Raw genomic sequence first — 12,118 nt, 5'->3', positions numbered from 1 at the left:
TTACAATTAAATTATTAATTCCTTCGTATATTATTGGTTTAAGTTGTCGAAAATTAATATTTCAATTGTAAGGTTCGCATTAGCATACATTTATAAGAGTGGAGAAAAGTATATGCATTTTTTAATAGTTTTTTGAATATGGCTCTTTGAAGACGAAAAAGCATAGATTTTCTTACAAAATGACTGATAACTAAAAAACTAATCCAAATTTTTGAAAAAGAAAGAAAAATACTTCTTCATTATATCAAAACACAATTATGTGCCGAGTTTCGTGCCTGGGCGAGGCTTCTGGGGCGATATATTGTTATTACAGACACACACACAGCCGCGTTTATTATTATGTATAGATGTATAGATTAAAAATCCACTCCTTTACAGTTAAGAAAAAAAAGATTAAGTGATTCGAAAATAAGATTAAAAATTTAGAATATGATATAAAAGTGCTCGATATTCTCTTTTCAACTTGAATTTTTAACCGAAATAACTTCAATATTTTCATACTTCAAAGTATCTGTAAAATATCCTTCACAAAAATAATAAAATAGTATTTTTAATTAATTGAGATTTCAGTGTCTTAATTTTTTCTTATTTTCCTTTTCTATGAGATCTTTAACGTATTTAACTTGTAATATAAATTCCATTTTCAGTGGAGCAATTTTCATAATTATGCTTCATATTATTAGGTGAAAGTTTTATTTAAATATTCCAACGAGAGAAAAAAAAGTAAATTGAAGTAACATTTTTATTATTTCTTTCAAATTTATGAGAAATTGCTAACTGTTAACTCTCAACTTCGAGATGAACTTTGTAAAAATAATTAAATATTAATTTCAACTATTTTATTTTTATCAATGTATTTCATGTATACATTTTTTAATGCAAATAGCTTGGATAATTTCAACCAAATAAGAATAAAATTTATAATGCAATCCATTTAAGAGGCACTTGCATTTAAAAAAAATTCATACCAAAACTTTAAAAACCATTCTTAGGTGTTTCAGTTTTAAACTTTTCATATGTTTAGTCAGTCCTACTTCACCTCCGTAACCTTGTTATTTTGAACCCAATCCGGAAGACAAGGGAACTCCTGAAACAAGTGCTGGGAGAAATGTGACTTCGTGGAGGACTTTTTGATGGAACTAATCCGTATTTGCGTTAAATAGACAGGAAAACCATGAAAACTTTTCTCGGTAAGCATGACGGCAAGGGCACACTAAACTTTAATTCCGTCTACCGCTTATGATACATTATTCCGCTGAGGATATTGGGCAGTGGTCGGTGCAAACCGGATGCGGAATCCGTATCAACCAGCCATCGCTGGGATTTGAAACAACTTCTTCTAATTTGGAGGCGAGCGCTCTTTTCCCGAGGCATCATGGCTCTTATTATAAGACTGAAATATTCAGGTTAGTTAGGTTCAATTTAGTTTCATTAGTTTGCAGTTCAATGCATCCACCGTTACGTTAGTAGGAAAGTTTTTATTGTGGTTTTTAATATGTTATGCAGACGACTTCTTTCTACTATTTCTTTGTGAGAAAGTAGTAAAAGTATGATTTTTTAATTCTTTTTTTCGGTAAATTTTAGTAATTTTTTTTTTTTTTAAAAGCTTTTTTTACAGATTATTGTTGAGTACTTAATGAGCATTTTTCTAATTTGAGGTTTAAGCATTAAAACAAGGTTTAAAAAGTTAACTTTTCTGAAAACTTAAGGAAACAAGTCACGCAATCAAAACTATTATACGATACTAACTTAATTTGAGAAATATTTTCAATTTCAACCATGTTTCTATAACCCTTAGATCAAGAGGTATTCACTGCGCAGTTTTTGACATCCCATGTGTAGAAAACTTAATGCTTAATTTGATTAAAAGTTTAAATATTTAACCACAATTTTTTTAAAACTTATTACTTTAATTTAACCATGTTTTGATATAAATAAAGATAATAGTTTTTTTAAAATATTACGATATATGCATTAAGATATATATATTAATATTTTAAAAAGATTAATATAAAATATTAATAAGTATTAGAAGAGGTAATCATCTATAATAAATGTTTGCATAAAATTTACTAGAAAAATCGCTAGCAGGATGCGTAAAATAAGATTTAAAAAATAAAAATTTTTACTTATAAATGTAAACATGTAGTTTAAATCTCCAAACAAGCAATATTTTTGAAAAATAAATTATAATTTAAAGTAAAGAATTTCTTTTAAGAAAAATTTAAATATAGAAAATAATGTTTAAAAGAAATAACGTTTTAAAAAAACAATTAAATATTTTAAAAACAAAGACTGTTTTTTAAAAATAAATAATATTCATCAAAATAAGATTTTTTTTTTAAATATTAAAAATTTGATCCTCTTTTAAAAAAAGCAATATTTAAAAATAATAATAATAATAATAATTCCCCTCAACCAATAATGAAAATAAGTAATGGTTTTTAAAAAATCAATTTAGATTTTTGAAAATAAGAATTTCCTTAAAAATATAAATAATGCTATTAAATATAAAAATTCCTTCAATAAGAATACTTATGTTTTTAAAAACAAGAAATTCCTATCAAATTTCTTTTAAAAAACTAACTTTTATTTTTAAAAATATTATTTTTAAAAATAAAATTTAAAGAAGCATGTGTATAACTTCTTCATTGTTGAAAACATAATACTGTTAGTTTCCCTTTCAGTTTCAAACAAAGTAATTGCATGATCTTGTAATCTTTTTTTCCCAAGAAATTGCTGAAAAGGTTACACGCGCGCCTCCCAAATATGAGGAAGAGTGTCATGCTCTTTCTCGCTATATACTTGTATTTTGCTCTATAAACTTCATCGGTAATAAACATTTGGTGTAAAAGCGGCGATAATCGTGGCCAAGCTAGTTTACTGGCTAAGTAGTAATCATTTGAGGCTTTGAGTCGATGGGGAGGAAAGATGAAAACCGTGGTTAGGTTTTCATCTTGGGGTGGACTTATGGGTGTCTTGGAGTGAGATTCTACTTTTCTCGTTCCCTATGTTAACCTATGAAGAATTATATGCTTCTTAGACTACTCTTAATTTAGTCACTAATTAATATTTTGGAATTTTTTTTTGCTTTATTTTATACTTTGAAATGTCTACTATTAAGCTTTCTCACAAAATTTTTAGTTGGTAGATTTTAAGTATTTTTAAAACATTTTTAAAACTAACATGTTCTTTAAAAGACTCAAATTTGAGAGATAAGCTGTAATTACAAGTTTATTGTTAGCATTTTTGGAAAATTTTTAAGATGGATTTAAAGCTTAAGACACTCTCTTCAACTTAAGATTAATATTTTAATTCTTGGTTTTATACATATTACGCAAATCGTAAATTAGTCTCAATAATTCTAATCATCAGACTCAAAATCCTTCATCAGACCTTCCCCTTCTAAAATCCTCTTCAACAGAATTACCCACAGCGAAAATTACCCTTTGCACCGCACCGCAGGAGGTTGAAGCCAGCTTTCACTGTGATTCTCCCTGCCACCTTTTCTTATGCGTATCCTCATGTATTTCTGTTTGTATTTCACTTGGCGAACAAAGAGCAAGCTTAGGTATTCTTTGGCCAAGGAATTTCATGTTTAGATTTTGCTGAGGAACGTTTGTTATACATTATTGTAGATTGCTAATATGGGACACTGTAAAATTTAAAAAAAGGTTGCATTTATCCCATTGGCGTCTTCAGATAAAATTTATTGGGGGAGGGGCATACTTAAACTGTTATTTTCAAGTCTCTTGGGAAAAAAAACCGCTATAGTGAAAGCGGCTTATTGTGAACTCCCGGATATAGTGAACGAAATGTTCAGTCCCGTGCCTTGCTATACACTTATAATGTTATATTTTGTGGATATAGTGAACCAAAAAAGTGAGGAAGTTGGATATAAGGAGCTTTTTTCTGTCTTCGACTAACTTTTTCCTTCATTTCTTTTTAATAATTTTGAAATTTCTACTTCGAAATAAATAGATATATCGATTTTTAAAACCCTGCATAGAAGAGAATGTAGCGATAAGCATTTTTCTTAGTTGCTTCTGTTATCTCATTTTCCCATCCCTAGACATGCCAAGCAGATGTTTCCAACCCAGGCAGATGATGTAAGGTGTCAGTGGGATCAATATGCATTTTCTGTCAGAGAGAATGAGTAATTACTCATTATTGGTCAGAAGGTTGGACACTAATTTGCGTTGATATGGCCCTCATTTCAAGTCCTTTTTGCTCTCAGTTCAGTTAAAAAAAGCCTGCAAACAAGTGTCTCAAATTCAACCATGACGAGCAGTAAACGTAAAACGTTCTCTATTGATGTTAAAATGGGCAAAATCAGAAAAATTAAAAATGGATGTAATCAAGCTGATATTTGAAAGGAATATAAACTATCCAAATCTACAGTTTGTAACAAGTGGAAAAATAGACAATTTATGCTCATGAAAAAAATAGCAAAAAAATGTTTAAAAAAAAGCAGATCACAAGCATGTTGAAGAAATATTACTGAAGTAGTTCAGCATTTAAAGAAGCCGTAATCTTCCAGTATCTGGACAAATGTCAATAAATTTGCTAAGCGATTTTGTGAGACTACTTTTATGTGCTCGGCAGGTTAGACAAAGGTTAGTTTAAAAAGCGGAATAACAGAAATTCAGGATAAATTATCTGAGAGTCGTGAAGTGTTTCCATATCTGATACTGAGGATTGCTTATCAGCTAAAGATTACTAATTTTTTTTGTACGCAAAACGAGGAGTAATAAAAAATAACCTCTTTTGCTACTACAAATATTTTTCAGTCATTTATTTGAATAATGTGTAATAAAAGGGTTGAATTGGCTGCGTAACGGATATAGTGAACTCCCGGTTATAGGGTTTCGGTCCCTTGAAAGTTCACTATAGCTAGGTTTGACTGTACATATATATATATATATATATATATAGGAACCATATGACAAAAGCATGACATCAAATCGAAGAAAATTATATTTCACAATCAAATCAATATCTTTTACTAACATTCATATATAAATATGAAAACTGAAACATCTTATTTCTATGATACAGAGTGTTCCGTAATCTACATCCTCATATATAATTTTAGAATCATCTTTAAGAATTAAGTTTGAAAAAATATACAAATTAGGAATCAACAAAAAATACAAATTAGGAATATGCAAATTAGGTTAGAATGTTAGTTATATATGAGGATGAACATTACGGAACATTCTGCATCATAGAAACAAGATGTTTCAGTTTTTGTAATTATATATTGAATGTTAGTTAATTTTTAAAATATTTATTAAGAAATAACGCTACAAACAAGATGTGTAATTATGTAATTTTCAGAAAAAAATGTTATGCTCAAAGTCAGTATTTTAGCCTGAGTAAAAACTTAAAGGCCCACTTGTAATTTAGGCAAACAACTACGAAGATTGTGAAAACATTTCTAATCACAAATTTGCCATACATTTTTGCTACGTATTTTTTTCGCATTTTTTATTGTATTTTTTCAAAGTTTTGTGCTCTTTGTGAAAATTGTCAAAGGTAAAGAGATTAACTGATCATAAAAAGAACAGATAGAATCTTTTTCTTCAATAAATATTCGTGCTATTGCGATGATAAAGATAGAAATTTCAAGATCAAAGACTCTAGTCAGTAAGTTCTTAAAATTGAAAGACGATATCAATAATGGTAAAAAAGGATGTTTGAAGACGAAACTATGTCCACGTGTGATGAAAAACAAGATTGCAATGATATAAAACAGACACACTAATTTCATTTGATAGGGAGTGTTACTTTTTAATATACATACAGACGAATGAAATGCAGAATTAAATGATATAAGATCAAAACAAACAGACTAAAGCAAGTTGATCATTGCTCTAATGCAGTGTTTTCCAAAGTGTGGTACGCGTACCCCCAGGGGTACGGAGACAATTTAGCAGGGGTACGCGTTCTTATGCGAAATATCTTGAAACAAACGAAAATTTCAAAAAATTTTATTTAAAAACAAAGTTAGCCATAAAAATTTACGATTATGTATTTTTCTATTGGTTATTTTTTGCAGATTTAACAGCTAATAATTAGTGGTGTCAACAGCCAGTTGTGATTTTTAACTTTAGTGCAATTTTTTTACAGCACAAAATACATAATTTTTTTATTAGTGGTAGACAGCGTTACGAAAAGTTTAGAAAGGGTACACAAAAGTCATAAGTTTGGGAAACACTGCTCTAATGTAATTCTGGCGCAAGAAAAAGAAGGAAAGATCTGGGGTTGATGGATCCCATACCAAAGAATTTATCTATATTCTTTGTCTATACTACTGATGAGGATAATATGACGAACTGTCAGAAACATTCCCTAAGAATCAAAGATTATTGTTTGTTTTTAAATTACTATCCTACATTAATAAAAATGCTACTAATGTTTTTTTTAAAGTTAATTTTATTTTTTAGTAAATTGATGAAAGCGAGTTATCTTCTATCGAGCGATAATAATAATACATTTTGTTTCAAAATGCTTTTTTTCAAATATGCTTCTTAAAACATGACTTTAAAACGATATTAGTCGTTCAATTTGAACTTCATATTATCTTGCTTTCTGTGAATGCTGTTGAGAGGATAATAAACTATCGAAGGAAAAGAAAGTAACTTTGATATCTTTAAATTGACAATGATAACTATAAAATATTGCTTTACTTAGAATTGTAGAAAGAACACAAAACACATATAAGCTTTATGAATCTTCTTAGAACTTAAGGTTAAAACACTAAAATTATCTAAATTTAAAAAATCGGAAAAAAGTAACTGTGAATAGTAGAACCACTGTGGAATTTAAAACACTGTGCATGTAACAGTTATGAATAAAATTTAAAGAGTGAATAATGAAGTAAAAGAAATATCTCTTAAAAAAAATTTTAAATTTATAATTTTAAATAGTTAAATTAATAAGATTTCACGAAGTTTAATTCATTTATTGTAAAAAGAAAAACTGCTTATTTAATTCACCAGGAAAATAAGAAATTCCTGTTTTCACTTAGTCCTTTTCAGAAGTAAATGATGACCGCTGTAGTTAGACCTCTCAAACAGTGTAAAAAGAGTGTGAAATGGGGGTATTGACATGATTGACCACTTAACTGTACTACTTGGGGGAAAGAAAAACACCCGGTTATATTTATCCAAGTGTTTCATCCAAGTGACCTCACCCTTAAGGGTGAGGTCAAGTTTTGTGACCTTTTCTTATCTCTTATGGTGATAAGCAGCTTGAAATTGGATTGGCTGGATGTTGAACTTCCCAAAACTCAAGAATCTGAAGCATTTGCTAGTTAACTGTAAATAATTTCGCTAAAAAGCTTCTAAAGAAATAGAATAGTATTCTAGTTTTATTATTTATTGAAGCTGCTATTCTTATTTTAAAATCGCAATTTGCTATGTCTTCCACTTGTTTGGATTACCGCGATTGCTTGCTCATTTACAAAGCTTTTCATCTGAAAGAAAATGGCGCTGAAGGAGAGATATGTCAATGTGGGCTTGAAAAAGAGAATATTGCTTTTTTGAAAGAACATGAAGAAATAGCTGTTATGGAAAACAGAAATTACATAAATTCAAGAGGTAGATATCGAAAAAGATTTCTGAAGGATACTTTTAAAATAGAGTCCATTATGGCACCAGCTAGTGATGATGACATTTGGGCAGCTGAGAAGTTGAAAAAGATATTTTGTTTTCTGCCGCCATTTAAGGCGTTGGTGTGGTGCGGTAGGTTTTTGATAAAATTCCACGAAAGAAACCAGTGCAGTCAGTATTTAACTTCTGCTGTGAAGTTTTATTTAAAATCTCTAGATATCGGGAAATATGATTTATATTACACTAATCACCGGGTCGATAAGAAGATTTTAGAACTTTTAAGGCTTTCCTGTAAACATCGTGTTCACCATAGCGTGTTCATAGAATTTTTAAGATTGATTTTTAATGAAGACTTCTACGACTACTATAGCTACCTTGATGCCAGTTCAATGTTAGAAGATATATTAAAAGCTGCTCATGAGTCTAAAATAGATGTTTTGAACGTATGGAGAGAAGTTGACACAATGTCCTACAGTTCATTCAATGATTTTATACGTATTAACGTGGTAAATGTTATTCCAATGATTAGGTGTGGAAAAACAGAATGCTTATCTTTTTCAGCTGGCAATTTTGACTGTTGGTACACAGCTGTATATGAGTAAGTATTTTCACTTATTTTCTATTTTTTACATTGTTTCTTCAACTAATTTATGTCGTAAGGCTAGTGGGAAAATCCGAATGCTTCTAATGCAGCCGTCTCATTGGAAAAATCTTCATTACATTTGATTATGTATATTCGGAATTATATAAGAAATGGGTCGAGTTGTTCCAGGGAGAGGAAAGTTTAAAAATAAACTTCTTCTTAAATGTTACAAATAATATTATAATAAATAAAACTATTCGACTGATTTCGCTCAATTTTGTATTTTGGCGTTTTAATTATCTAACTTTTTTAAATTATATTTTTCTGAAACTATTCGACTGATTATTTCGCCACTTCAAATTAATTTCTTTAAAATGGTGTATAAATTTGTGTACCCTACAATTTAAAAAGAATTCGATTATTATTAAATAAAATTTTAAAAAATCATAAATTCCTATAAAAATATTATTTTCCTAGAATTATGTTTGCATAATCGAAATTTAAAATGGGGCTCAAAATTTGTTCAATCCGCTTAAAAATTTCAGAGATATGGCGAAATACGCAAAAAGTAAGATTAACATTAATGTTATCAAAACATTGATGGGATCAAAAATTTTCGACTCAGCTGCTGGTCAAACTATTTGGATCACAACTCCCAGATTGCGACTACCCCCTATATTTTTCAGGTCAAATTACATTACTTAAAATAACATTTGCACCAACCACTTAAAATTGAGTTCCATTACACGAAAATTAGATCACTAGTTAAAATTTATTCGGAGAGCGTTTTTTTTTATTCCGCGCACTGTATACATAATTTTAAAAAAAAATTTATTCTTTACATTAATTTCTTAGGTGCACAGTGCGTGAAATATAGGGAACACTAAATAACTATTGATCGAATAATTGCCGTTTTACTCACTCACGTTTTATTAGACCAATTATTTTGTATGGCCGCGAGACTTGGGTGATTAATAAAGCAGAAAAAAATAGATTACTCCCTTTTGAAAAAAAAATCCTTCGGTTAATTTTTGGAGCAGTGATAAAGAATAATACACGGAGAAATTTATATAATCATGAAATGTATAATAAATGCAGACAACAGCACATTTTGAAAGTTATTAAGTCATACAGGATCAGATGGCTGAGACATGTTTTTCGTCGTAGAAATTCTGAGAATACAAAGAAGAACTTTGTTTTTTGTTTTTCCTTAAAAGTGTTGAACAATAAAATTGTGCACTTATTAATTTTGTATAAGTAATTTATTACCGTATATTTGCTTATTTTTAATTTTTTTAAAAGAAACTTGTTTTGATTATTTTTATTAAACTGATCAAATCTGATGCGGATGACGCTGAAAATTCTTTTAACTTAACGTACACAAAAACAATGATATTTTTCAAACACCACATGACAAATGTGTAATAAGCATATGAAATTCGAATTGCAAAATTGTATTGGTATAATAAGTTTTTATGCATCCTAAAAAAGATAAAATCGTTTTATTTTTGTTCAAACTTAAGCGAAAAATGAAAAGCGCATAGCTTTTGTAATATACTTTTATGACCACCAAATATCCCCCATGTTCATCATTGATGCAGTCCTGCGATCTCTGTTTTAGGGTTAACAAAGAAAATAAGCTTTTTTTTTTCTTTTTCTCCAAACTTAGTTAGGTTTAAGTCTGTCAACTTTTATAACTTGAGAAATTTGATGCTTGTTTTTGCCAATCATATGTCTTTTTATGCTTTGTCCTCTTGTTATTTTTTTAACAAAGCATGTGCTTGTCAATTCGGACTTTGTATAGAATGTTTTTACCTTTCCTTTTAACTTAATGTGAAAAAGAGGTTTGTTGAGTTACTGTTGTTTGCCGACTCTGAAAGTTTCTTTTTTTTTTTCTCAGCTTTTTCAGTGAAGTATCAATAGATGATATTTTTACGAGTAAAACCAGTTTCCGCTGCCTACAAATTACATATTTGTTTCTTTATGGGGAAAGCAGAATGATGCCTTCAATAACAGCGGCCTACATTCTCAAGTTATTGTGGAACAGCATAACAGATTCATTTTTGTGTGAGGAGGACTTCAAAAAGAGTGGCCTAGTCGTTGAACCAACCGGTGCATATGATGTCAATATACTACATAAAGCCTGGACTTGGTATGAGGATCATGTACTTGAGAATGTAAATTCACCCAAAAGACCAAGATCTCTTGGTCATCTTTCACGGTGTTCTGTTCGTCGACAACTAGCAGCATGCCTTCAACTTCCGTGTGGTGTCGAACAACTTGATGTCCCGAAGATTCTTAAAAGTTATATTCTACTGGAAGATTCTGAAGTTATACTCTAAGCAGTGTGAGAAAAATTAATACAATTTTGTGTATGTATTATATATATCTTAAAATAAAAATATATGCATATTCGAATAGAAGAGTTTGTAATCATTAATAAGTTTACAGAACATAATCTACTTAATTTAAAGGGACATCTAAGGTGTAAGATATGGTTTCATTAATTACTTTACAGTGGAACACTAATCATCCAGATAGATGAGGACTAAGGTCGATCTAGTTAACGGAATATCGGGAAAATTGTACAACTGTAAGAAAGTTCAGTGATAAAACTTTTTAGACAACTTATGTTTTTTTTTTCAATCTTTTTTTTTCTAGATAAAGCAATACGTTGTATCCGGCTCCATTTTTCTTCAGTCTTTTAACTATCTCAATTTTTTCGTGTACTGGTAGTACAAGTCCACACATGTTTGACACTCGTACATCAATACAGCATGTTCACTACAAACATGTAAAAAGCAAGTGAGACGGGATTTCTCCGTTCTATTTTATGAGAAAATCTAACATTAGAGAAACTAGTTTAATCTAATCAGCTCTCAGGGACCATCCCCAGGAGGAACGCCTGCAAACGTCTGAAGATTAATACATATTTTATTTAATTCTTAATAAAAAACTAATTTTTAAAAATAAATGTTTCTCCATTAAGAGGCAGCGGAGGTGGAACGTACGGCTAATGAACAATCTGGTTGATTAGTAAGTTCGGTTAATCGATATCCGGATAAATGGTATTTTTTTACACTTACATAACACCTATACACAATATTATTCAAGTTATGAAAAAATTGATTAAATCAAATTTAAATTTGACATAGTTAAAAAAAAAAAGAGAAAATGTACTCTTTTTTTTAATCAATCTCAGAAAAATTACTCTTAAGATGAACCATAAAATTCATACCTATTTAAGTGAGATTAAGTTTCAAAACCTGACTTAAACAGGATAGAAAATATCAAAACCTGTTTGGTTGCTGGAGGAAAGAGGAATTGAATTGCGATTAGAGATTTCTCCAATCAAATGGTTTTGTATTTTTCATATCGCCTTCCTTACCTATGTTTTGGTGCATTTCGATAGCGTTTTGTTTCATTTTGACTTCAATACAAATTTTCAATCTCTAATGAGCATAATTTGTGACTATATTTCAGACAAGAATTCGATAAAGAACGTTGGTTACGGAAGACAGCATATTTTGTCCCACTAAATATTCTACAAATCAGTAATTCGCTATTGTTGTTTTACAGCGACACCATCTATGGTCGAGAATTTGACTTCGGTTACGCCCGTTTATAGGGTGGACACATTCATGCATCGATTCATTCATCCACAGATAGTAATTTTGACCTGGACCAGAGAACGATCAATCTCCAATCTAATACCCCAAAGGTATGGTTTGTTATAGGAGGACTTTGTGACCCGACAGATTTAAAGTGTAAAGGTCACCATTTACTACACGGTGAGTCTTTGGCTGGATTCGAACTCCCATTCTCAGGAACAGGAATCCGGCTCCCTACCAGCCAGGCCACCCCGCCCGCTAATTAAAATGTGATTTCATTCTTTGCATTGCTAACCAATGATGTCTAT

At 30.0% G+C, this 12,118-nt stretch overlaps 1 protein-coding gene across 1 annotated transcript; it reads left to right on the top strand.

The window, feature by feature from the left end:
* The first annotated feature begins 7,175 nt into the window (after positions 1–7,175).
* On the top strand, positions 7,176–10,621 carry LOC107444279 (uncharacterized). The gene is made up of 2 exons (XM_043042958.2): positions 7,176–8,214; positions 10,100–10,621. The coding sequence occupies exons 1-2, from the start codon at positions 7,424–7,426 to the stop codon at positions 10,539–10,541; spliced, it is 1,233 nt and encodes a 410-aa protein (XP_042898892.1). The 5' UTR covers positions 7,176–7,423; the 3' UTR covers positions 10,542–10,621.
* The last annotated feature ends 1,497 nt before the right edge of the window (positions 10,622–12,118 follow it).

The sequence above is a fragment of the Parasteatoda tepidariorum genome, chromosome 8 (assembly GCF_043381705.1).
Source record: "Parasteatoda tepidariorum isolate YZ-2023 chromosome 8, CAS_Ptep_4.0, whole genome shotgun sequence".
Taxonomy (NCBI): Eukaryota; Metazoa; Arthropoda; class Arachnida; order Araneae; family Theridiidae; genus Parasteatoda; species Parasteatoda tepidariorum.
Note: the sequence above shows the minus strand (reverse complement) of the source record. Positions and strands in the feature narration are given on the sequence as shown.

Bases quoted from the DNA above. Each gene is read 5' to 3' on its own strand.
- LOC107444279 (XM_043042958.2), top strand. From the start codon at position 7,424: ATGTCTTCCACTTGTTTGGATTACCGCGATTGCTTGCTCATTTACAAA. The intron at 8,215-10,099 runs GTAAGTATTTTC...TTTTTTTCTCAG, and splicing joins TGGTACACAGCTGTATATGA to CTTTTTCAGTGAAGTATCAA.